Genomic DNA, 25,821 nt, shown 5'->3' with positions numbered 1-25,821 from the left:
CCATGTGGGGTTAAGGCAGGGTCAACTAGGTGACAATTCCAGGGACCACCAGCTTGGGAGCTATAGATGCAGATTCTCCTGTTTTTTTTTTTTTTAATTAATTTGTTTATCTGGCTGTGCAAGGTCTTAGTTGCAGTACACGGGGTCTTCAGGCTTCATTGCAGCACATAGGATCTTTAGCTGCAGCCTGTGGCATCTTTTAGTTACAGCAAGTGGGGTCTTCAGTTGCAGCATGCAAACTCTTAGCTGCAGAATGTAGGATCTAGTTCTCTGATCAGGGATCTAACCTGGGCCCCCTGCATTGGGAGTGAGAAATCTTAGCCACTGGCCCACCAGGAAATTCCCCAGACACTCTCAACTCCTAAAATGCTATCTAGGAAGCTGCTCATGACTTACTGTGGGCTCTGTCTCAGGTCCTGGGAGGGATGGTGTTGAGGAGACCAGCTCTTCTACCTGGTTCAAAAGTTGGTTATCAGTTCTATGTGAGAAAGCACTGCTTGAGGTCTGGGGATCTCCTGAAACCAGAAAGATCAAAGGAAGATAGTGATAAATGCCTTCTTCTTACCAGGAAGGCATTAGCATTTACCAAGCATTCTGATAAAGGCCTGGCCTTGGTTGTTGTGGTTGTTTAGTCACTAAGTCATGACTGACTCTTTGCAACCCCGTGGACTGTAGCATCCCAGGCCCCTCCGTCCTAGCCTTGGTACTAGTATGTAAACAGACACAAATTCACTTCCAGTTAACTTTTGGAAAGCTGTTTCTACTGTGAAGATTCCTCAGGCCAATTGTAACCACGTAGGACAAGAGTCTCTGTGACTCAAAACAGCTAACTGTTCTCTGTATTGCCTGCCACATCTCAGGTAGGGGGATTAACCTTTTTTCCCGGTTCTCTAATTCTCCATTGGGTGGCATCACTGATTCAATAGGCATGAACTTCGGCAAACTCCAGGAGATGGTGAGGGACAGGGAAGCCTGGTGTGCTGCAGTCCATGACTTTGCGCGTGAAGAGCTGGACACGACTTGGTGACTGAACAACAACAAAATTCTCCTAGGCATGTAGACGAGTCCTAATAAAACTTTCTATAGCGACAGAATGAATACTTGCGATCTGTGCTGTCCAACCTGGTAGTCACTGGCCATATGTGGCTACTGAGCACCTGAAATGTGCAAATGAGATGAGCTTTTCATTTTATTTAATTTTTATTTATTTAAATTTAAATGGTCACTATTGCCTAGAGCTACCATAATGGATAGCACAAACCTAGACCCTAACTCTAACCCCAGGGAGACCAACACCTCTAGAGCTACGTACCAGCATCATGATGCTTCTGTCCCACCTGGATCGCTTGTCTGGTGACTGCCACATACATACTCTGCAGATTTGTGGCGAAGGGTCTTCCATCACCAACACTGCATGCCTCTGGTAGTTTCTACAGGGGAGAGAAGATGTTATCATGGGTTACATGGGATTGCTAGAGAAAAACTCGATATCGCACTGGCAGAACTGGCATAAACCCCAAAAGAGTTTATATACAGAAGTTAGATCCAACATGGGGCTTCCCTAGTGGCTCAGTTCAGTTCAGTCACTCAGTCCTGTCTGACTTTTGGAACCCCGGGGCCTGCAGCACGCCAGGCTTCCCTGTCCATCACCAACTCCCAGAGCTTGCTCAAACTCATGTCCATAAAATTGGTGATGCCATCCAACCATCTCATCCTCTGTCGTCCCCTTCTCCTTCTGCCTTCAACCTTTCCCAGCATCAGGGTCTTTGCTAATAAGTAAGTTCTTCGAATCAGGTTGCCAAAGTATTGGAGTTTCAGCATCAGCATCAGTCCTTTCAACGAACATTCAGGACTGATTTCCTTTAGGATTGACTGGTTTGATCCCCTTGCAGTCCAAGGGACTCTCAAGAGTCTTCTCCAACACCACAGTTCAAAAGCATCACTTCTTCAGCACTCAGCTTTCTTTATAGTCCAACTTTCACATCCACACATGACTACTGGAAAAACCATAGCTTTGACTAGATGGACCTTTGTTGGCAAAGCAATGTCTCTACTTTTTAATATGCTATCTACGTTGGTCATAGCTCAGATGGTAAAGCTATGGCTCAGATGGTAAAGAATCCTCCTGCAATGCAGGAGACCAGAGTTCGATCCCTGGGTCAGGAAGATCCCCTGGAGAAGGGAGTGGTTACCCACTCTTTTATTCTTGCCTGGAGAATTCCACAGACAGAGGAACTCGGTGGGCTACAGTCCATGGGGCTGCAAAGAGTCGGAAATGATTGAGCAACTAACACACTAGATCCAATACATAGCCAAACCCGTTGGGACTGAAATGAAGACCTCTTGGGAGGTCATCTCTTCTGAAAGGCAACTCCAAACGAATATTTTTATTTCTCTCAATACTTACATCTGTTATGCCTCCCCATGAATACCTCATAGGTTTGTAGGTTCTCTCCTCCAAAAGGATAACCTTTTAGAGAACTTTCTTAGAAAATCACATTCTTTAAATTATCCGAGTTGTAGATTACTATTTTATTTATATGTATCTGGCTGCATCCGGTCTTAGTTGTCATGTGGGATCTCCCATGAACTCTAATTGTGGCGCACACCGGCTCAGCAGTTGCAGCGCACAGGCTTAACTGCTGCATGCCATGTAGGATCTTAGTTCCCTGACCAGGGATTGCAAGGAAGACTGGTAATCGCTGGACCACCTGGGAAGTTCCCAGACCACTATTTCAATCAAATTTACTCCAAAACTTCTACACTGGAGAGAGAAAAAGGATGAAATCAAGGAAAGGGGAAAGAGAGCAAAATGGAAATGACAGACTGAAAGACAAGAATAAATTATGGAGCTATGATGTTCAGTCAAAGGAGATGGGAGAAACAAAATTTACAAAGTTTGGAGGCTTGCCTGCCATTTTACATTACTTATGCAATCCCATTGTGCTTTACTATAATCCATGAACTCACAATAAGGGTGATATTCCCACCCAGGGCAGAGGAAATTTGCTCCTGGTGGGAGGGGTAAAAAAATCTTGCTCTTTTAATGTATATGGCACAGATACATAAACAGTACATAAACAGAGTTTTGGTATACCTGTGGTATTAAAATTTTCTTAGGGGGGATAATTAGGGGAAAATGTCTTAAAAGGTTCCTCTGGAAGTTGATAATGAAAAAAAGTTGAGAAACCCTGCCATAATCACACCATATTTATCTGTTTCCTTCATTATGGAAGGAACTATGAGTTTACATTCACAGCAAAATATTTTGCCTAGTCCCAAGTTTCATACACTTGGCTGAACTGAGTTTAAGTAATGGCTGAAAACTGAAGAAAGTGCAATCAAAATGAGATGAAAGAGTATGGTGTCCAGTGGACCTAAACCTGGCTGTACTTTAGGATCTTGGAAAGGGTCCAGAGCCACTTCATCTGTCCTTGTGCATGCAGATTGTCGTGGTTCCCAGCCAGGTTAGCAGGTCTCAAAGGAAAGCCATGCCAGCAGCTCACATGGGAACGAACCCAAGAAGCCTGGATTGCTCCCATCTCACATCGAGGGCACTTCCGTTGTGCCATAAAAGCATGCATTTCTGCAAACCCACGGTGGAAGAAGGATGGGAGAGAGAAAGTAGGAGAGGCAGTGAAGTAGTTGCTGAACCATGGTCAAGATTACACAGCTCTTTCCCCCAGTCATGGTGGTAGCTGAAAAACTGGTTGATTCCAGGAAAGATTTCTACTCCATAGATTTCTATTCCAACCCAACTTGCAATAAAACTGTGTCAGTCTTGAACTTTCACTGGAAACCACAGACAGTGAATCAGGAGCCCTGAGTGCAGACTTTGCTTCCAGCAGCAATCACACTCAGAGTGTAATGTTCTCTTCAGCAGCATTTCCTAAGGAATGAACTGAAACAGGTCATGGACCTCTGCCTCACCTCATTCTCCTTCCTAAGTTCAGCTCTCCAACACCCAAGCCATCTCCTCCAGCAGAAAGTCCTCTATCCCACGGCCAGAGAGTCCAGACAGCAGAGAGACAAACAGCTGTTCTCTGTCCTCACATCTCATGTCTCTGGGATGTCCCTTCATGCTGCTCAGGAAGCGTGGCCTCTCTTAGAGTCACCCACACATGGCTGGGTGGGCACTGTGCTGTCTGTGCAAAAAAGCCAGCTGGAATCTAGGTAGTTCACGGGGGCATCTCCTCCTGCCCTTTCTACGGAACTAAACAGACTCATACAATTTCCAGAGTGACCTTTAACCAGTGCATGTATTTAGTCTCAAAATAAAGTGCCAGAAATAAAAGGCTGTTCAAGCTATTGCTGTCCTGGAACTAAGTCCAAATCCAGAACCTGTATCTTAGCCCTTCCTCCATCCTTTCCCTTCTCAGAGAGATCTGATCCTGCAGCTGCTGCCAAAGGTCATCCCATCTGAGTCTCCCTTCCCAGAAAAGCACTAGGAAGAGAAACACATTTACCATGTGCTAGACACTGTTCTAGGGCTTCCCTGGTGGCTCAGCTGGTGAAGAATTTGTCTGTAATGTGGGAGACCCTGGTTCGATCCCTGGGTTGGGAAGATCCCCTGGAGAAGGAAATGGTAACCCACTCTCTTGCCTGGAGAATCCCCACAGACAGAGGAGCCTGGCGGGCTACAGTCCATGGTGTCACAAAGAGCTGGACGTGACTGAGCAACTAAGCACAGCACAGACACTGTTCTAAGTATTTAAGTGTTCAACCCATTTTGTCTTATTCACTGCTATCTTCCTGGCACCTAGAACAATCTGGCTCACAGGAGTGGCTCAGTAACTACGTGTGAATGAATGGACATGGTGGGCATGAGGATGACCCTACCCTGCTGAGCAGTTACCCAGTCACAGCTAGTAACTGGTGGGACAGGATTAGAATCCAGACCATGAGGCCTCAGGGCCCTCACATATAACAACTACCCTAGGGACCTCTCTGAAGCATAGAATTTTAGTTCAATGGACAATACAACCTTCCCTAGGATTACAGGCCCTTAATTCTTGGCATCACAGATCATCTGTATATAGTCCCTTCCAGCTCAGAAACAAGATCCCTTGGGGGACAAGGAAAAGAAAAAAGCGAGCAGATAACAAGGAGGCAACTGGCCCTACCTGGAACCCTCAGAAGGCTGAAGGGTCATACCCATAATCCTGTTCTATCTGTTCCCCATCATCACGGATTCCTTGGGCATCATTCTCAGAATATGTGAGGGAAGAGGTGGTGAGGCCTGAGCCTGGGAAGGAGAAACATTATTTCCCTGGGCAGGACAATGGTAGGGGTGAGCTGGGGCAAGCAGCAGAGATCAAAGGGAGAAGCTGGAGTCAGGACTAAGAAAAGCAAACAGCAGTGCCTCCTGCTATAGTACACTTGAGCCAGGAGCAAGGTGTACCAGCCACAAGCGGGTCACTGCCCAGAATGGAGAGGGGAAGAAGAGCCAGGTCAGTCTACTGTATAATGTGTTCATCTGATTAACCCAGAATCAATCCTACTTGGCAAAAAGGCTACTTAGATTCTATCATGAGCCAGTTACTACAGGACTGGGGGAGGGGAAGTGGATGCACCAGTCCTTCCTGCCTCAGAACAGGACAGAGTTAGTACAAAGATAAATAAGTCAGAAGCCCTGCCTCCAAGAGTTTACAGTCACACATAGGAAAGAGGCAGATTCAGGTATCCCCCGCTTTTTGTAAATTTGCTTTCTGCCACTTTGCTTTTGGCTTCCCCAGTGGCTCAGAGGTAAAGAGTCCACCTCCAAGCAGGAGACATGGAGATGCAGGTTCGATCCCTGGGTTGGGAAGACCCCCTGGAGGAGGAAACGTCAACTCACTCCAGTTTTCTTGGGAATTCCCATGGACAGAGGAGCCTGGTGGGCTACAGTCCATAGGGTCGCAAAGAGTTGGACATGATTCAGCAACTAAACAACAACTTTGCTTTCAGGAAAAGCCTACATTAGTACCTGTTTTTGCTAACTAGAAGAAATCCAAAAAAGATTTTCACTTTTATGAAGAAAGGTAAGTACTTCTTCACTTTACACCATTTCAGCTTATGAAAGGTTTCATAGGAATGCTCTCACTTTCAGATAGAAGAAGAAACCGGCATGTGTTTTTGGTTTTACTTTCTTTCAGCCATTATGCTGTAAGGGAGTTATAAACAAAGAGCAGTAAGAACCCAGCGAAGAAGAAAGGGACAAAGTCTCACTGAGAGTCCTGCAAAACACTTCGGAGGTGATGGCGTTAAGCCTTTGCAAGGTTAGACTTTGTAGTGGAAGCCTCTGCAAGGTTAGACCTTGTAGTGGAAGCCTCTGCAAGGTTAGACCTTGTAGTGGAAGTCTTTGATGCACAAAGGTGTGAAAAGATAGGCCAGGTGGGCATGTGCGCAGTCATTCTGTTGTGTCCGACTCTTTGCGACCCCATGGACTGTAGCCCACCAGGCTCCTCTGTCCATGGGATTCTCCAGGCAAGAATACTGGAGTAGGTTGCCATTTCCCACTCCAGGGGATCTTCCCAACCCAGGGATTGAATCTGTGTCTCTCACATCTCTTGCATTGGCAGGTGGATTCTTTACCATCTGAGCCACCAGGGAAGCCCATAGGTGGGAATATCTGATGGGAAATGAGACTGGACAGCTAATTCATGACCACCAAACTGCAAAGGACTTCATTTTCTGAATTAAGGATATGCCCATAAGGAATTGCTTTTGCTTCATAAAGTGGCTTTCTCTGCTATACAACTACTTGCCGAGGCTTCCCTGACTTCGAACTGTTACTGATACAGCGTAATATAGCATTACAGATGTCACATTGAGTAATCAGGCGTTTCCTCTAGGTTTGCATTTCTAGGTTTTCTGCTACACTAGAACCTCTTCACTACTTCCTGCTAGTACTGTGACTAAGAGCCACATCACACTCTAGTCCCAAGAGCTCTGTCACTCTCTCACCTCAAGCCCACCAGGACTTTGACCCCTGCTTTATGGCCATATCAAAAGTGTTAGGAAAACAAAAGTCACAGAAATCACAAAGGGCATTTGATTGCCCCTTCTTGTCCCTCTGGCGGCTCCTCTTGGTTGCTAGGCCCCAAACTTCCCTCCTGTTTAACAATAACTCCCACCTTCACTGAGTCTAAAACTCACTCCCAGTGGTCTGGAAATTCTAAGACTCCCTCCTACCCCCTGACCCCAACCGGATGTTGGAGCCATCCCAGTTGCCACTTCCAATCAGAAACAAAAGGTCTGATCCGACCCCCAGACCTCACGCCCATTTCATCTACTCTTTCCTCTGAGGCTGCTTCAGAAAGAAAAAACATTTTAGAAGTCTGGGTCAGGAAAGGCTGGACCTTGAGACACTGCTCACTCTACTCTATATGGACCCACAGGTGAAGTACACAGGTTTATAAGACAGAGGAGAAAGGGGAAAGGAGCAAACTGGAGCTCCCAGCACCAGCTGAGTAGGTCCTTGGTTCTGGCACCATCCCCAGAAGCTGGCACAGCCCCAAGATCTGACACTGCCTGTCTCAATATCATAACTTCCAGGGTAGGGCCTCAAACATGTGACTTCCCAAGGGTAAAAATCCTCTTCTCCCTCTTGTACAAACTTCCCTCCCTAGGGGGCCCAAGTCAGGTTAGGAAAGCATGGTGTGTGTGCTCCATCATGACTCTGCAACCCCATGGACTGTAGCCCCCAGGCTCTTCTGTCCATGGAATTTTCTAGGCAAGAACACTGGAGCGGGTTGCCATTTCCTATTAACTGCATCATTAGCTCCTCATAGGGGTAAGAGCACACTGGAAAACCATTCTAAGGTCTCAAATTACCAAAGGGTCACCAAAATAAACAGAAAGGAATAAGAAAACTGGTTTGGGAAGAGAACTTCAAGGAGAAAGACTCTTTAGAAGAGAATTCTTGCTTCCTCATCCATTCATTTGGCAAATCTTTACTGGTTATCTACAGTGGTTTGGGATGATATAGATGCTGGGGACACAGTACATTGAACAAAAGAAATAAAAATCCCTTGTCCTCCTGAAGTTTACATTCTAGAGAGGGGAGAGCAACAGTAAATATAACTAATTAAAACATATAAAGAGGAGAATGGAAAAACTAGCATGACACTCAACATTAAAAAAACTAAGATCATGGCATCCAATTCTATCTCTTCATGGCAAATAGAAGAGGGGAAAGTGGAAGCAGTGGCAGGTTTTATTTTCTGGGGCTCCAAAATCACTGCAGATGGTGACTGCAGCCATGAAATTAAAAGATGCTTGCTCCTTGCAAGAAAAGCTATGAAAAACCTAGACAGCATATTAAAAGGCAAAGATATCACTTTGCCAACAAAGGTCCTTATAGTCAAAGCTATAGTTTGTCCAATAGACATGTACAGATGTGAGAGGTGGACCATAAAGAAGGCTGAGTGCTGAAGAATTGATGCTTTCAAATTGTGGTACTGGAGAAGACTTGAGGGCCCCTTGGACTGCAAGGAGATCAAACCAGTCAATCATAAAGGAGATCAACCCTGAATATTCATTGGAAGGACTGATGCTGAAGCTGAAATTCCAATACTTTGGTCACCTGATGTGAAGAACTGACTTGCTGGGAAAGACTGAAGGCAAAAGGGAAGCAGGTGGCAGACCTTAAGATGGTTGGATGGCATCACTGACTCAATGGACATCAAACTGAACAAATTCCAGGTTCAGAGGAGCCTGGTGTGCTACAGTCCACAGGGTTGCAATGAGTCAGACACGACTTAGCAACTGAACAACAACAACAAGCAACAATTAAAACATATACTCTTAGAATAATGAAAATAAAAATAAACAAATGGGACCTAGTTAAATGTAAAAGCTTTTGCACAGCAAAGGAAAACATAAACAAGATGAAAAGACAATAATTGCAAATGAAGCAACTGACAAAGGATTAATTTCCAAAACATACAACCAGCTCATGCAGCTCAAAATCTGAAAAACAAACAACCCAAATCAAAAAATGGGCAGAAGACCTAAACAGACATTTCTTCAAAGAAGGCATAGAGATGGCTAGTAAACACATGAAAAAATGTATAACATCATTCATTATTAGAGAAACGCAAATCAAAACTACAATGAGGTATCACCTCACACTAGTCAGAAGAGCCACCATCAAAAAAATCTACTAACAATAAATGCTGGAGAGGATGTGCAGAAATGGGAACCCTCTTGCACAGTTGGTGGGAATGTAAATTGATACAGCCACTATGGAGAACAGTATGGAGAGTTCTTTAAAAAATCAGGTATAAAAAATACCATGTGGGTTTGTGTGTGTGTGTGTGTGTATGCTCAGTCACGTCCAACTCTTTGTGATCCCATGGGCTATAACCCACCAGGCTCTTCTGTCCCTGGAATTTTCCAGGCAAGAATACTGGAGCAGGTTGCCATTTTCTGTATGATCCAGAAATCCCACTGCTGGGCATATACCCAGAGAAAACCACAATTCTAAAAGACACATGTACCCCAGTACTCAATGAAGTGCCATTTACAATAGCCAGGACATGGAAGCAACCTAGATGTCTATCGACAGATGAATGGATAATGGTATGTACATACAATGGAATATTACTCAGCTATAAAAAGGAATGAATTTGAGTCAGTTCTAGTGAGGTGGATGAACATAGAGCCTGCTATACAGAGTGAGTCAGTCAGAAAGAGAAAAACAAATATTGTATATTAACGCGTATTTGGGATCTAGGAAGATGGTACTGATGAACCTATCTGTGGGACAGCAATAGAGACACAGACATACAGAACAGACTTGTGGACACAGTAGGGGAAGGAGAGGGCAGGACAAATGGAGACAACAGCACTGAAACTTATTCGTTACCATATGTGAAACAGACAGCCAGTGGGAATCTGCTGTGTGACGGTGCTCTGTGAGAACCGAGAGAGGTGGGGTTGGGTGGAGAGTGGGAAGGAGGGTCAAGAGGGAGGGGACATACGTATACCTATGGCTGATTCATGTCGATGCATGGCAGAAGCCAATGCAACAGTGTAAAGCAACTATCCTCCAACTAAAACTAAATTTAAAAAACTCTAGGGACTTCCCTGGTGGTCCAGTGACTAAGACTCCCCTGTCTGAATGCAGGGGGCCTGGGTTTGATCCCTGGTCAGGGAACTACTAATAACTCCTACATGCCACAACCAAGATCCAGCACAGCCAAATAAATTTAAAAAACAACAACAACATACATTCTATCAGATGGCATCAGCACCACAGAGGAAAATGAATCAGCACAGGCAATATGGGATTGGGGCAGGAATGTGTTACAATTTTAAACAGTGGTCAAAGAGGGCCTCACTGTGAGGTGACACTTTATAGAGACCCAGGGGAAGTAAGAGAATGTTCCATGTGGCTCTCTAGACCTGGTGACCAGATTCCTCCCAGTTTGCCTCGTCAGCCTCAGTCTGCGTTTACTGTCATTGTCAGTAGAGCTCCTTTTCCCTCTTATAAGTGTCCCAATTTGAATGATAAATCAGGTGGTCCCCCTATTATCAGAGGAAAAGCATGGCATGTATGTGGACACATGTTTGTGTGAAATCACAAGATAATACAGCACATGATCTTTTATTCGTAAGATGGGAAGCCACTGGAGGTTATAAAGAAGAGAGTAAAACGATCTGACATACATTTTTAGAAGATCACTTTGAGTGCAGAAAGACAAGAAGCAGATCTGTTAGGAGGCTGCTGCACTAACCAAGTGGGAGATGACAGTAGCTTGGGCCTGGGTGGCAACGGTGGACCTGATTAGATTCTGGGTATATTTGAAAGTACGGCTGTACGTTGTCACCCTGCTTATTTAAACTTCTATGTAGAGTACATCATGCAAAATGCTGGGCTGGATGAAGCACAAGCTGGAATCAACATTGCCGGGAGAAATATGAATAACCTTAGATATGCAGATGACACCATCCTTATGGCGGAAAAGAGCCTCTTGATGAAAGTGAAAGAGGAGAGTGAAAAAGTTGGCTTAAAACTCAACATTCAGAAAACTAAGATCATAGCATCTAGTCCCATCACTTCATGGCAAATAGATGGGGAAATAATGGAAATAGTGACAGACTTTATTTTTGGGGCTCCAAAATCACTGCACATGGTAACTGCAGCCATGAAATTAAAAGATGCTTGCTCCTCGCAAGAAAAGCTATGACAAGCCTAGAGAGCATATTAAAAAGCAAAGACATTACTTTGCAAAGATCCATCTAGACAAAGCTATGGTTTTTCTAGTAGTCATGTATGGATATGAGAGTTGGACCATAAAGAGAGCTGAGCAACTGAAGAATTGATGCTTTTGAACTGTGGTGTTGGAGAAGACTCTTGAGAGTCCTATGGACTGCAAGGAGATCCAACTAGTCCATCCTAAAGGAAATCAGTCCTGAATATTCATTGGAAGGACTGATGCTGAAGTTCCAATACTTTGGCTATCTGATGCAAAGAACTGACTCATTGGAAAAGATCCTGACGCTGAGAAAAAATGAAGGCAGGAGGAAAAAGGGATGACAGAGGATGACATGGTTGGATGGCATCACTGACTCAACGGACATGAGTTTGAGCCAACTCCAGGAGATGGTGATGGACAGGGAAGCTGGAGTCCTGCAGTCCATGGGGTTGCTGCAGTCCATCGGACATGACTGAGTGACTGAACTGAACGAATGGCTGATAGGATTCAGTGATGGATTGGGTATACAGAATGTGAGAGGAATCAAGGATAACTCTATTCCAGGACATAAGGCAGAGGCTACAGAGTGATGATCCAGAAACCTAAAATAAAATCAGAGGTAACCTGAAATGGCCCCTGGATCAACAGCACAGACTCAGTGTGGATAATAAAAGAGGGAGACTGAGTGAGAAAGGTGAACCCAATGACCAATGCAAGTATCAGAAAATTTAAAAAGAAGAAGCCCAAAGTGGCTTCTCATTCAAAGAAGAAGAGGCAAAACTATTTAGGAATCAGGACCAAAAAACTCTCTAAAAGAAAAGAGAAGTAAAAACCAGATTTAAGTTCTGGCTTTAGAGCCTCAAAGACTCAGATTTGTATCTATGGTCTTCTGTTTGCTGGCTGTGACATTTTGGGCAAGTTGTATTTAATCAATGTCTTATCTTGAGAGAGAAACAGATGGAGGGATGGGTAGATATGGGGGCTGGAAAGGAAGGACTGAGACAGACAACATCAACATCACAGAGTTTGTGAAAGGATTAAAGGAAAGAGTAGAGTAAGTCCACAAGAAATGCTGTCCTTTCCCTTTGCAGGACAAAGGAAGCTCAAGAAATGCCCTAATGCTCTAGGACATAGAGCAGCCAGTGTCTCACCCAGTTATGAACCTCTTCCCAGTGTATCCCAAAATATATGATCTTCCAACAATTCAGTGACTACTCAAAGCTTAGGTCAGGGGAATACAGCTAGGTCAGAAACCTAGCTCGTAACCTCTGGGGAGTTCATCGTCCACAATCACCACATAAGCCCAATCCTCAGTCTCTAGTAAGGACCAAGGTCCTGGCTTTAAACCCTGGCCTTGCCAGTTAGCAGCTATATTACTAACCTCTTTTAGCCTCTGTCTCCTCACCAGAACAATGAGGAGACCAGTATCCACTTTTATGAGGCTGTTAGAAGGACTGCATGAGATACATGTAAGGGTTGCCTGCTCCTTGTAAATGATGTCTCCTGACCTCCCCCCAAATGCTCTCATTGCCTCTCAAAGATCCCCCTTATTCTCCCAATGTACAGGACCTACCCACAAGGCTAGGTTTCACTTCCATTCTCCTTACTCTCTTTTTTGGGGAGGTGGTGAGTATAAGAGTGGAGAATAAAGCTTCGTACTTCAGAAGCACACAAAGCACAGTTTACTCTCTGAAAAGTTTTAGCTAAAGTATTCCACATGGCCCAACCTGCCCAACAATGGTTCTACCAGGAACCTTTTCTCACCATTGTTTCCTGCTCCCTAGTGAGGCCTGGGCAAGAGATTCTGCTATGGTGTTTCCATTGTGAAGCAATATACACTCACAAAAGGCTATTTGGAAAGTAGAAAAACATGATCTGCAGATCGGAGAAGGCAATGGCACCCCACTCCAGTACTCTTGCCTGGAAAATCCCATGGACGGAGGAGCCTGGTGGGCTGCAGTCCATGGGGTCACTAAGAGTCGGACACGACTGAGCGACTTCACTTTCACTTTTCACTTTCACGCGTTGGATCCAAATATGGGTTTTTAAAAAAATATTTTTAAAATTTTATTTATTTTTGACTGCACTGGGTCTTTGCTGCTGAGTGGGCTTTCTCTAGTTGTGGCGAGGAGGTGCCACTCTGTTGCAGTGCATGGGCTTCTCACTGCAGTGGCTTCTCTCACTGCAGAGCACAGGCCCTCGGTGCATGGCTTCAGTGGCTGCAGCACACAGGCTCAGCAGCTGCGGCTTTCGGGCCCTAAAGCTTGGGCTCAGTAGTTGTGGTCCACAGGCTTAGTTGCTCCCCTGCACTGTTGAATCTTCCCGGACCAGGGATCGAACCCATGTCCCCTGCATTGGCAGGCAGATTCTTATCTACTGCACCACCAGGGAAGTTCCAATAGTCATATGTATATATTTTTTTAGTCATATGTTTTTGATGGGATTAATCTCACAGTTTCTTCAGAGTTTGAGGGAAAAAAACAACAAAACATTAATAGGGCAGAGAAAAGAGAAGTGGTGGTAATGTCTAGGTTTTTATTTTTCCATTTTTTTTGTGGCACTGAGTGGCATGTGGGATCTTGGTTCCCCGACCAGGGATTGAACTTCCACCCCCTGAACTGGAAGCATAGAGTTTTAACCAGTGGACCGCTGGGTAAGTCCCATTTAAAAAAAAATTTTTTTTTTATTAATGTCCAGGTTTCTAAAAGACAACCAGCTCAACCTCCGTTCGCCTCCCTTGAAATGTTTCCACAGCAGCTCACTTCAATGCAATGTTTCAGGCGATAACCTAGCCCAAGGGGTCCCTGTGTGTGTTGACCCTCACAGAATACCCCTCTGAATTCCCTCAGTTCAGTGATCACAAACCTTGGTGACTTGGGAGAGATCCGGCATACTAAGGACACAAGGCAAGCTGCCCTTGAGATGGTCTGTGAAGTTGTTGAGACAGCTGACCTGCCCCTGTGTTTGGTCTGGTTTGGCTTTGTTGGGTCTGGGTCGCACAAGGCCCACCCTGACCACCATGCCCCACAAAGACTGACCTCGCCAGGCTCTCCTGTTGGCATCTGGCTCCTGTGCACCCACCCCCACAGCACAGGGCTTTGCTAAGGGAAAAACACAAATAGGCCTGAACCTAATCTTCTGTTTGAGACTTTACGCATTCATGATAGCTCACCTCTGTCCTCCCTACCTTTATAACTAGGCGGGAGAATGGACATATGCGTACACTCACCCATCCAAGCATGGATATAGTCCAGTTAAATCCTTACCTCACTATCTTGTGTGGCCCGCTCTTCAAAATGGGGTCATTTTGTGCCTCACTCTCCCTCAAAGAGCTAGAAATGCAACTGAGATAAAATAGGTACAGAATTCAAAACAGTTTAAGATAAAGTCTAGATTTTTCTGGTTTTGCTTAAGGAAGGCCTAGGTATCTCCCTGAACTGCACAGTCAGAAGAGAAGGGAGATGGAAAGCAAGACTATAAAGAGAGGTCCAAACAGAAGGCTTGAATTTTATTAGTAAGATTAACATTTTGGAACGTTCTAAGTGTACTAGGCACTAGGCAAAACATTAAAAAAAATTTTTTTTACTATGGTAAAAGTCACATAATATCAAATATACTATTTTAACCATATTTAACTGTACAGATCAGTGGCACTAAGTACACTCACATTACTGTATAACTCTCATTTATGTATAACATACATGTATACATACAAATGTATAAATACATTTCCTGAAATTTTTACCTTCCTAAACAGAAACTCTGTGCCCATTAAACACTAACTCCCCATTCCACCCCCCAACCCCACTGTCCCCACACCCTCTCCTCCCAGGCATCTACCAGTGTACCTTCTGACTCTATGAATTTGACTATTCCAGGTACCTAGTATAAATGGAATTAAATACTTGTCCGTATCTAATGTATATTGGGATGCCTTTTCAAAGTTAATACATGTCCTACAAAGCATTTTAATGTGTTATTTCAATTAATCTTCACAGTAAACCTATTAAGTAATCTGATAATCAGTCTCATTAATTTATACAGGAAAAAAGAAAGGCTCAGAGAGGTTATGAAACTTGACCAACACCACAGCTAGAGATTAGCAGAATGGGGCAGCAAAAGGCCCAGGAAGCTGAACCCCAGAACATACACACACTGGAACCATTCCACTATACGGCTTCTTAAAAATCACCCCTGGAGGAGGATCCCACATACCTTGGAGCAACTAGGCCCGTGTGCAACAGCTATTGAGCCTGGGCGCCCTAGAGCCCACGGTCTTCAAGAAGAGAGCCCTCCCAGTGAGAGGCTTGCATGCTGCAACTAGAGAGTAGCCCCCGTTCGTCACAACTAGAGAAAAGCCTCCGCAGCAATGAAGACCCAGCACACCCAAAAATAAATAAATAAAATAACATTAAAAAAAAAATCACCCCCAGAAATAGCCATTTGTCCCTCCCATCCCCCACCTGCCATTCCCCAGGAGGAGCTTGGTCCGCCCCGGTTCTGAGACATCATAGTACTAAAATGTACCTCTCTTGCCTTCTTTCTTAAATCTCCAAACAGCCCAAGAGACTGACAGAGGGAAAAGATAAAACACCCTCCAAAGAAGAAACACTTTACTTATTAACTCCTTGACTGTCCTCTAATGGGACTAGAAAATCAGAGAAATGAATCTCTGGTACGGGGAGGCTCTCAACTCTAAATCTCCTTTACAAATAAGTACAGCCCCTCAAAGTCATAGCAGGAAGGCCCCTCAGCTCTGCCCCCAAAAGAAAAATAATGGTAAAGGGAGTGGAAGTGAAGGTGGGGGCAGGGGCTGCTGCTCTCATAAGAGCCCTTTGTAGTGGTGCCTCTGAAAGGAGGTTTTGCTAGACAAGGTGGAACTTCTCAAGGTGACAAGCAAATGGTACAGCCTAAGCGGTGACCCTTTGCTCGCTTCATAACCACCCCCTCCCCTCTGGAGAGCCAGAGCCTAAACTATCCCTGAAGCCCCACCCAGCCCCAGCACAAACCACGGCTTTCTAACTAACAAGCAGCAAAGGGGCTGGAGTAGGGGGGGACGTGAGTGGTTTCCTGGGGGGAGGAATCCTCAGAGCCCCTCAGAAAATGCAGCGGCAACTCTCATTCCTTCTCTCTCTACTCCCACTCCTTCTCCAGGAAGAACAAGCAGCTCCTGTCAGCTCTGGCTCGGGGCGGGGGGCACCGACCCGCCTCTCTGGGACAACCAGTCTGAAGGATAGTTTAGCCCCCGTCTCAAGTCAGCCGCCTCACCATCCTTTCTCCAAATGGAAATGAAATGAGGAGGTGAGAACCAAAAAGAAAAAAGCATCAGGTCTAATGACAGAAAGAAAATCACAGACATACAGCAAGCATCTGACTGAAGCGCGTGACCCTTGCCCTGTGCCCCCAGCACTCCGCAGGAGCACATATTTCATTTTCCCTCTGTTTTAGCGGGGAAGAGAGGACAGTCAGCTGGGTCTGCAGGGCACAGAGGTGATTTAGAGGACCTGATAGTATCATCTGTGGGACCTCTACCACCAGAGGGATTCTCTTTCACTCCCCATTACATGCTTGACAGCTGGGAACACAGATCACGGCGGCTGTGATCTCAGGGCCTCCCCACCCCCACCCCGCCCATCCTCTCCACCTCCTGAAACCTTCCTCTACAGAGTGATGCACTGCCCTCCCATAACACACACACGCACACACACATCCGTGCTCATGATAAGGGCCTGATCTTCAGGACCTTAGGTAGGCAAAGATTTCTTAACAGGACATAAATCATAAGAAAAGACTGATAAATTGGACTATATCAAAGTTAGGAACTTCTGTTCATCAGAATATACAATTTAGAGAGTAAAAAAGCAAGATCTCAAGCGGGAGAAGAAATCTGTAAAACATATAATCAACAAAGGGCTGACATTTTCAGAATATTTGAGGAACTCTGAGAAATTAATTGGAAAAAGTCAAATAACCCAATAGAAAATTGACAAAAGGCTTGGTCACAGCTAAATGATCCATAATTACATGAAAATATTCAGAACCTCATTAGCTACTGGGGGAGTTAAAAAGCCACAATAAGATACCACTACGCATGCAATATAAATGGCTAAAAGGGAAAGGCGATAAGACAAGTGCTGACAAGGATGTGGTACAAACCAGCACTCTTATATATTGTTTGTGTGCATACAAGTTGATGCAGTCACTTTGGAAAACTGCTTGGCAGTATCTACGAAATCTAAATATATGCATAACTATGAAGCATACAGGGCTTCCCAGTTAGTTCAGTTGGTAAAGAATCCATCTCACCAATGCAGGAGACCCAGGTTCAATCCTTGGGTGGGGACAATCCCCTGGAGAAGGAAATGTCAACCCACTCCAGTATTCTTGCCTAGAAAATCCCATGGACAAAGGAGTCTGGTGGGCTATAGTCCATGAGGTCACCAAGAGTCAGACATGACTTAGCGACTAAACCACCACCACCATGAAACATCCAACACAAATGGATGAATAAATTGTGGTACAGTCTTACAATAAAATATAAAAATGAAAATTAACAAAGTACTATCAACATGGATGAATTTCAAAAAAATTTTGTTGAGTGAAAGAAGTCAGACACAAAAGACTATATACCATATAATTCCACAAACAGACAAAATTAACTTATCGTATTAGAAGTCAGGACAGTGACCCTTTGGAGACAGTAGGTACTGAGTACTGGAAATTTTCTAGTTCCTGATTTGGGTGCTGATTACATAGCTATGTTCATGTTGTGATTCTTCAAGCTCTTTGTTTACGACAGAGGCACTTTTCTATATGCATCTTATACTTTTATTTTAAAAGAAGAAAATCAATTTGGCAATTGCCCTGAAAGTTAATTAATAGAGTTACTATATGACCGAGCAATTGCACTCCTAGGTATATACCCAAGAGAATTGAAAATGTATGTTCTTACAAAACTTATACACAAATGTTCATAGCAGCTTTATTCATAACAACCCCAAAGTGGAAAACAACCCATCTGTCCATCAACTGATGCATGAATAAACAAAATGTGGTATATCCATAAAAAGGGATATCCATAAAAAGGAACAAAGTAGATACTTGCTTCAATAGATGGACCTTGAAAACAATGCTAAGTGAAAGAAGTCAGACACAGAAGACCATATATGGTATGATTCCATTTGTATGAAACATTTAGGAGAGGTGACTCCAAATAGAGACATAGAGTAGATTAGCGTTTTCCAAGAATGAGGGAGCAGGGAATGGAAAATGACTGCAAGTGGGTACACTGTTTCTTTTGTGGGGGGGTGGTTGATAAAAAGGTCCTTCCTGGAGGTAGATAGCAGTTGTAGTTATACAGTCTTATGAATATTGTAAAAGCACAGCATTGTACATTTTCATTGCATATACTTTTGGTAACTATTATGTTATGTGAATTATACCCCAGTTTTTTAAAAAACTTTTTTATTTTTATTTTTTAGAAAAGATGAAGTCTCTATTCTCCCACTCTCCTCTGTTCTCTGTTACTTTTGTCAGGAATAGACTCTCAGCCTCCCAACAGGCAGGCCTGGACAACTGTCAAAGGATTTTTTTTCTTTCTTTCAAAGGATTTTAACAGTAGATTCCTGCCTAGTGGCCAAGTGACTGGCATTAGCACCAAATGGGGACAGAGCATGGGCTCTAGAGTCACGTAGGCTTAGCCTTGGAAATAAGCCCACCACTTACATAGTTTGGGCTAAGTGTCTTTATATTTCTTTTAAAGATTTTTCTTTTGATGGGGACCATTTTTGAAGTCTTCATTGAATTTGTTCCAATGTCGTTTGTCTTGTGTTTTGCTTTCTTGGCCACAAGGCATGTGGACCTTGGTTCTCCCACCAGGGATCGAATCCACACCCCCTGCACCGGAAGGCAAAGTCTTAACCACTGGACCTCCAGGGAAGTCCCCCTTTCCATGATCTTGGCTAAGTGTCTTAATCTCTTTGAGCCTCAATTTTCTTTCTATAAAATGAGTAGAATAATTCTTATCAATGAGGGTTGTTGCAAGGATTGTTAAATGAGATCATGTATGTAACATATTAATTCCACTCTCCTGAAGTTCTAAGCAACCTCAGCTACTTGAATACAACCAAAGTGAAAAGTGTTCGACTTTTTGTGACCCCGTGGACTGTAGCCTACCAGCCTCCTCCGTCCATGAGATTCTCCAGGCAAGAATACTGGAGTGGGTTGCCATTTCCTTCTCCAGGGGATCTTCCCGACCCACGGATCAAACCAGGTCTCCCGCATTGCAGGCAGATGCTTTACCCTCTGAGCCACCAGGGAAGCCAGGAGCACTTCAATTTGGCAAAACACTCAGATCCTAGTCCATCACTTTATCTTTCTAAGCTTTAATTTCTCCAACTGTACAATGGGAATAAGAATACTGCCTGCATTTTGGAGTAACTTTGAGGATTAAATGAAGTAAGGCATGTGAAGTGCTCACTACACCACTTTGCACATGGAAAAGTGTTAGTCGCTCAGTCATACCCAACCCTTTGCAACCCCGTGGACTGTAGCCCACCAGGCTTCTCTGTCCATAAAATTCTCCAGGCAAGGATACTGGAGTGGGTTGCCATTCCCTTCTCTAGGGGACTTTGCTGACCCAGGGATCGAACCCGGGTCTCCCACATTGCAGGGGGATTCTTTACCATCTGAGCCACCAGGGAAGCCCAGAAAGCACTCACTAAATATTAACTGTTATTATTAATTAAGTCATTAAACAAAAAAAACTGTTGACTGTGCCAGATAGTATTCTGTGTCCTAAGGATAAGAAAGAGTTCTCTGCCTTCAAGGAGCTCATAGTCTGGTTGGGGAGTCAGTCACATAAACAAATAATTGTTCTCATTGCTGGGCACACACTGGAGTCTTTGACTGCCAGTCAGAAACACTAGGTCTGAGGCATTATAAAATCAAGCTGGATATGTGAAGAACAGGGGTAGGGTGGGGGCAGTGGTGAACAGACTAACCATGAATCAACAGTAGACCCCTTCTTTTTTCTACAAATAGCCTATAAGAATCTAGATAAACAGGCAGGCAGAGTTTGACTTTCTTCTCAGCATTAATACTAACCAGGCAGGGGCTTACAGGCATCTCCTATGTATCTATCTCCCCTACTCTTCAAGTGGCTGGTTCTTTCTCATCTTTCAGATCTCAGTTTAAATGGTACCTCTCCTGGTACCCTTACCTAAAGTATTTGTTCTCAGAGCACTCTATTCTTTTTCCTCAAAACAGTCATAATAATTTTCCATTATTTGTTTACTTGTTTCCTATCTGTCCCAGTAGATTGTAAACTCCTAGAGTTCAGGTTCATTCAGCAAATATTCACTGAGTACCTCTATGTGCCAGGCTCTGAAGTATGCACTGGGAATTCAGCTTGGGGGTAGAGACATGGCCGCTGCCCTCATAGAACTTATTCTATATTTGCTGCAGAGCTTTGGGATGGACGTTTATCCCAATCCTGGCTGAGGACCTCTTCAGACTAGCCCAGTCAGAGATGAGTCCTGGGCTGCCAGTCTCTCACTGAGTCCAGAAACAAGAGGCTGCAACTCTAGGGACATCTTATCCTTTTGCAGTCCCAGATTCCCATGCTCACAGCCCAGCCGAGGTTAAGTGAGGCCAAACAACACAATCTCAGAGCCATTTCAGCAAATTCTCTCCTTGTAAAGCTATTCCTATCAGGATTTGGGACTAGGGGATCAGGGTCACAACCATCTCCTGCTATTAAAGGATTGAGACCATGTATGTGTGTGTATGTGTCTGCATACACACCTTGTTCATTTAATAAAGAATCTGAAACAGATTTTAAAATAATTCTTTCCATTTTATTATCTCCCAGTCCTGGAAAACAGTGTTCCCCTTGGCCTATTCCCAGAGAATTTGCTGCTGACTCTATTAACTAAAGCCTCATGGAGCATCCCTCAAGCTCAGGCTGGCTTTTGCAAGAAGCCACCTTGGGATGGTCAGGTTCAATGTTAAAGAAGCTCAGACTACTGGAAGCAGTCATAGTGAGAATCTTGGAGCACTGAATTTGAAAAGTGCTGAGGATTCTAGTTATTCCTTCTCTGTAGGACTTAAAAGGAGACTGTCACCTCCCTATCCCTACCTCCCACCACACCCCACCCCAGACATATATCCTTTGCCAGAACCAACTGTTCTTGCTTTAGAATGCTTACATGTACTTCTTTATTAACACATTAAATTATAAGCTCTCACAGTGGATCAAATAGCCACCAGAATTTCAAACAGTGATGAGCATAAACTGTATTTCATGATATCTGTAGCAACTATAAAATGATCTGTGATTTCTATTGGTGACAAAGTCACAGAAACTGCTAATGACATGGTGATTTTCTGCATATATTTGTTTAGTTTTTTAATTGAAATACAGTTCATTCACAATAATTGTGCTAGTTTCAGGTTACAGCAAAGTGATCAGATATAGATAGATAGATATTCAGATTATTTTCCACTATAGGTTAAGATATTGAATATAGTTCCATGTGCTATACAGTAAATCCTTATTGTTTATCTATTTTATGTACAGTAGTTTGTAACTGTTAATCTCATACTCCTAACTTATCCCTCCTACCCTCTGTTTCTCCTTTGATAACCCGTAAATTTGTTTTCTGTCTTTGAGTCTGTTTCTGTTTTGTATATGAAAAGTAAAAGTGGCTCAGTCAAGTCTGACTCTTTGCGACCCTGTGGACTGTGGCCTGCCAGGCTCCTCTGTCCATGGAATTCTCCAGGCCAGAGTACTGGAGTGGGTAGTTGTTCCCTTCTCCAGGGGATCTTCCCAACCCAGGAATTGAACTCAGGTCTCCCACAATGCAAGCGGATTCTTTACCATCTGAGCCACCAGGGAAGATTCTATACATAAGTGATACATGATGTTTGTCTTTCTTTTTTGTGGCTAATATTGTAATGTGTGTGTGTGTGTGTGTGTGTAGGATGTTTTCTTAAACCAATGATCTGTTGAGAAGCACTTAGGTTGTTTCCATGTCTTGGCTATTGTAAATAAAGCTGCTATGAACAGTGGGGTGCATGTATCTTCTCGAATTACATTTTCCATCTTTTTGGAGTATATGCCCAGGAGTGGGATTGCTGGGTCATATGGTAGCTTTATTTTTAGTTTTTTTAGGGAATCTCCATACTGTTTTCCACAATGCTGCTGCTGCTGCTGCTAAGTCGCTTCAGTCAGGTCTGACTCTGTGTTTTCCACAATAGCTGCACCTATTTACATTCCCACTAACAGTGTAGAAGGGTTCCTTTTCCCAACAACCTCTCCAGTATTTATCATTTGTAGGCTTTTTGATGATAACCATTCTAACCTTGCTTACGTTTATAATAGAAGGAAATGTTAAATTTCAGTTACAGGTTAATGAAAATAAAGATGCAACTTTCCTCCCATCCAATTCACAGAACCCTGAATCCTAAGCACAAATTCTCAAAGGATTCATGGACCAGGGTGAAAAACTTCTGCTATAAAGATTCTCACTGGGTAACAGTGCCTGCTTACTTATCAACAGAAAGACCATGCAGACCTAGTCAGAGTAGCAAGGCAAGCCAAAGCCACGTGTCAGTCAATAACTTACAGGATTGGAAACAAGCCAGGCAGCAGGTCACCATGAGGGGCAGAGATGAGTGGATCTGGAGATCCCGGGGAAGGACACTGCCTTTCCAGTTTCTGTGAAAGTTTCTGTGTCGTTGGTGTTCAGTCACTCAGTCATGTCCGACTCTCTGAGACCCCATGGACTGTGGCACCCCAGGCTTCCCTGTCCTTCACCATCTCCCGAAGCTTGCTCAAACTCACATCCATTGAGTCAGTGATGCCATCCAACCATTTCATCCTGAAATTAGATACTGACAGATCTTCTTGGCCTTTTCACTAAATTTCCTTTTTACTTAAACTAATTGAGGGGATTTTTTCTTTACAATTAACTACTGAGATAATCCTTTAAATAAATGAGTGTACTGAACCATGTTTATAATACATTGTGTTTATTTGTATACATTAACATCCTACTGGATTATGAATTCCTTTAGAGCTCAGAGTATGTATAATCTTAATTCTGTAAAGCCCATTGCTGATGATGTACACGAACCCACTATAGCAGATACTGATATCAAAGCCTCTGAGGAGGAGGGAAACATGCCTTTCTTCTTCCTAAGTGGCTAAACCTGGCAGGCAAATCTGGGCAGTTTACAGAGTGAGCTCGTAGGAGCCTCATGAAATGGATTAGGATGACAAATCACTGAAGGCTTCTGGTATCTGAATCATTGTAGAGCTCTAGGTTTAGGAAGGGCAAAAGCAAGAAAAAGGTACAAATGGCCAGAAGAAGAAACCAAAGTTGTCAGAAGGCCTCTTAGAATATGTATCTTTAAGAGATATTCCATTTTATTGAGGGGGAAAACTAAGGGGGATAAATTGTGTCCTGAACAGCTTTCCTATTACAAAAGCAATGCCGATGGTCAACACTTAACTCCCCCTGGACAGATGTAGGCCTGGGGCCACTTCTGTGGAGAAGAGAACAGAATGACCTCTGAGGCATCTTCCATTGCTCTTCCCACTGTTTTTCATCCCACTGGGGGAAAAGAGGAAAGGAGAAGTGCGGGGACAAGGGACTGAAAGTTGCTGTCAATTGTTTAAAAATTCAGTGAGTGTTGGGTACATGGTATTTGTTTTATTATCCTTTATATACCTCTCAAGGGGCTTCCCTAGTAGCTCAGCTGGTAAAGAATCCACCTGCAATGCAGGAGACCCTGGTTTGTTGGGTTGGGAAGGGATAGGTTACCCTTTCCAGTATTCTTGGGTTTCCCTGGTGGCTCAGATGGTAAAGAATCTGCCGGCAATGTGGGAGACCTGGGTTCGATCCCTGGGTTGGCAAGCTCCCTTGGAGGAGGGCATGGAAACCCACTCCTGTATTCTTGCCTGGAGAATCCCCATGGACAGAGGAGCCTGGAGGGCTATAGTCCAAGGAGGCAAAAAGAGTTGTACACGACTAAGCGACTAAGAACAGCACAGCATACCTTATATATGTCAGATATTTTCTAATAACATTTTATAGTAAGAGTATTTAAAAGATAGTGAAAACCAAATCAAATCAAATATCCAAATGAAAAAGTAAAAAATACTTAACATAACACTGCATCAAAGTCCAAGCATAGTAAACCCATTGGGAGACATGTTCTTCAGACTTGTACCAGTGCCTGGCACCCCTGGACTCTGAGTTTCAAGATGGGCACAGATTCCAAGAAGTCTGAGGTTCTAAGAAAAAAACTTCTGGATACAAAGTCATTTTCCAGAAAATCAAGAGGCCTAGGAGGCCTCAGGGTTAGAAAGTTGAAGTGCTAGCAGGTTAATTGCTAGACCTCAGTTTCTTGCTACCAGTTCAGCTCACAACAAAATACTCACAACAGGGCACCTGCCTAATGCATGGCTGGGGTGGTGATGGAGGGTGTGACCCAAAGTTGTCCAATGATGACTCTGAAATCCAGTGTCTGGAGAAAACCAAGCAGGCCTGAGTGAGTGAAGTGAGTGAAGTCGCTCAGTCGTGTCCGACTCTTTGCAGCCCCGTGGACTACCAGGCTCCTCCGTCCATGGGATTCTCCAGGCAAGAATACTGGAGTGGGATACCATTTCCTTCTCCAGGGGATCTTCCCAACCCAGGGATCAAACCCGGGTCTCCCGCATTGGAGGCAGACGCTTTAACCTCTGAGCCACCCTAATGAGGATTAAAGAGAGATCAGTAAAAGATGGAATACTAGGAGAAAAGCGGAGGTTAAAAGATGCACTTCAATCAGACCACAACACAGGAGTGTGGTCATGCTATGGTGGGAGAAGGGGGCTGAAAAAAGAGAGAAGAATGACTCTATGGCGGGATCAAAGCAGGCTTGATAAGGAGGGAATTTTCCTAAATGGATATAATCGGGCTTGAGGCTAAAAGCTGTTTCCTGAGGCTTTCTAGTCCCTCAGCCTGGGGTTTCTGCACTCATTGTCTGCTTTCCCGGGTGTAGACCAGGGACTCATTTCTAGGTACAGTACATCTCATACTCCTTAGGATACAGGTTTCATTGAGGAGGAGAGAAAGCCCTAGTTACCTTATTAAGCGTTTCCTAACTGATACACTCTCCACTTCCTTGCAGGAAGCCATAATCTTGTGGGTTTAAGGTTCCCACTGAGTTTGCTAAACCCTTACCCTCAGGTTCACTTAGGAGGTGACAATAGACAGCCCTGACACCAGGCTGACCCAAGGGAATAGAACAGCTACTTCAGGGTTCATCTCCAGGTGAGGGGATGAAGGAAGGACCAAATCTAAGCTCTAGTTACAGGGCATTGGGAACACCTGCCGATCATAAAACATTATCTGTCAAGCCCTCCAACCCACAGAAACACAGGAAGAGGGTGGGAGAGGAATTTTATTCCTTCTGATACCCACCCCAGAGAATAACAATCCCCATCCCCCACTCCATCCCAAAGGCCACCAGCCAGAGTAGAAGGGCACCAAAGGGAGGGTCTAAAAGAAAAGATTGACCAAGGGTTGTGAAAGGATGTACTAGTCCCTTCCTAGAAAGGAAAGGTGGGCAGTGGATATGAGACAAAAGC

At 44.1% G+C, this 25,821-nt stretch overlaps 1 protein-coding gene across 1 annotated transcript in view; it reads right to left on the bottom strand.

Moving 5' to 3' along the window:
* The window catches only part of NHEJ1 (non-homologous end joining factor 1), a 90,491-nt gene that overhangs the window by 1,927 nt on the left and 62,743 nt on the right, over nucleotides 1–25,821 (bottom strand). Inside the window, exons 6-7 of the mRNA XM_040228312.1 lie at nucleotides 1,313–1,430; nucleotides 397–515 (exon numbers count right to left, since the gene is read on the bottom strand). Coding sequence (XP_040084246.1) covers nucleotides 397–515; nucleotides 1,313–1,430 — 237 coding nt within the window. The remainder of the gene's footprint in view (nucleotides 1–396; nucleotides 516–1,312; nucleotides 1,431–25,821) is intronic.

The sequence above is a fragment of the Oryx dammah genome, unplaced genomic scaffold, assembly GCF_014754425.2.
Source record: "Oryx dammah isolate SB20612 unplaced genomic scaffold, SCBI_Odam_1.1 HiC_scaffold_27, whole genome shotgun sequence".
Lineage (NCBI taxonomy): Eukaryota > Metazoa > Chordata > Mammalia > Artiodactyla > Bovidae > Oryx > Oryx dammah.
The sequence above is the reverse complement of the archived record's forward strand: the minus strand, read 5'-3'. Positions and strand labels throughout refer to the sequence as shown.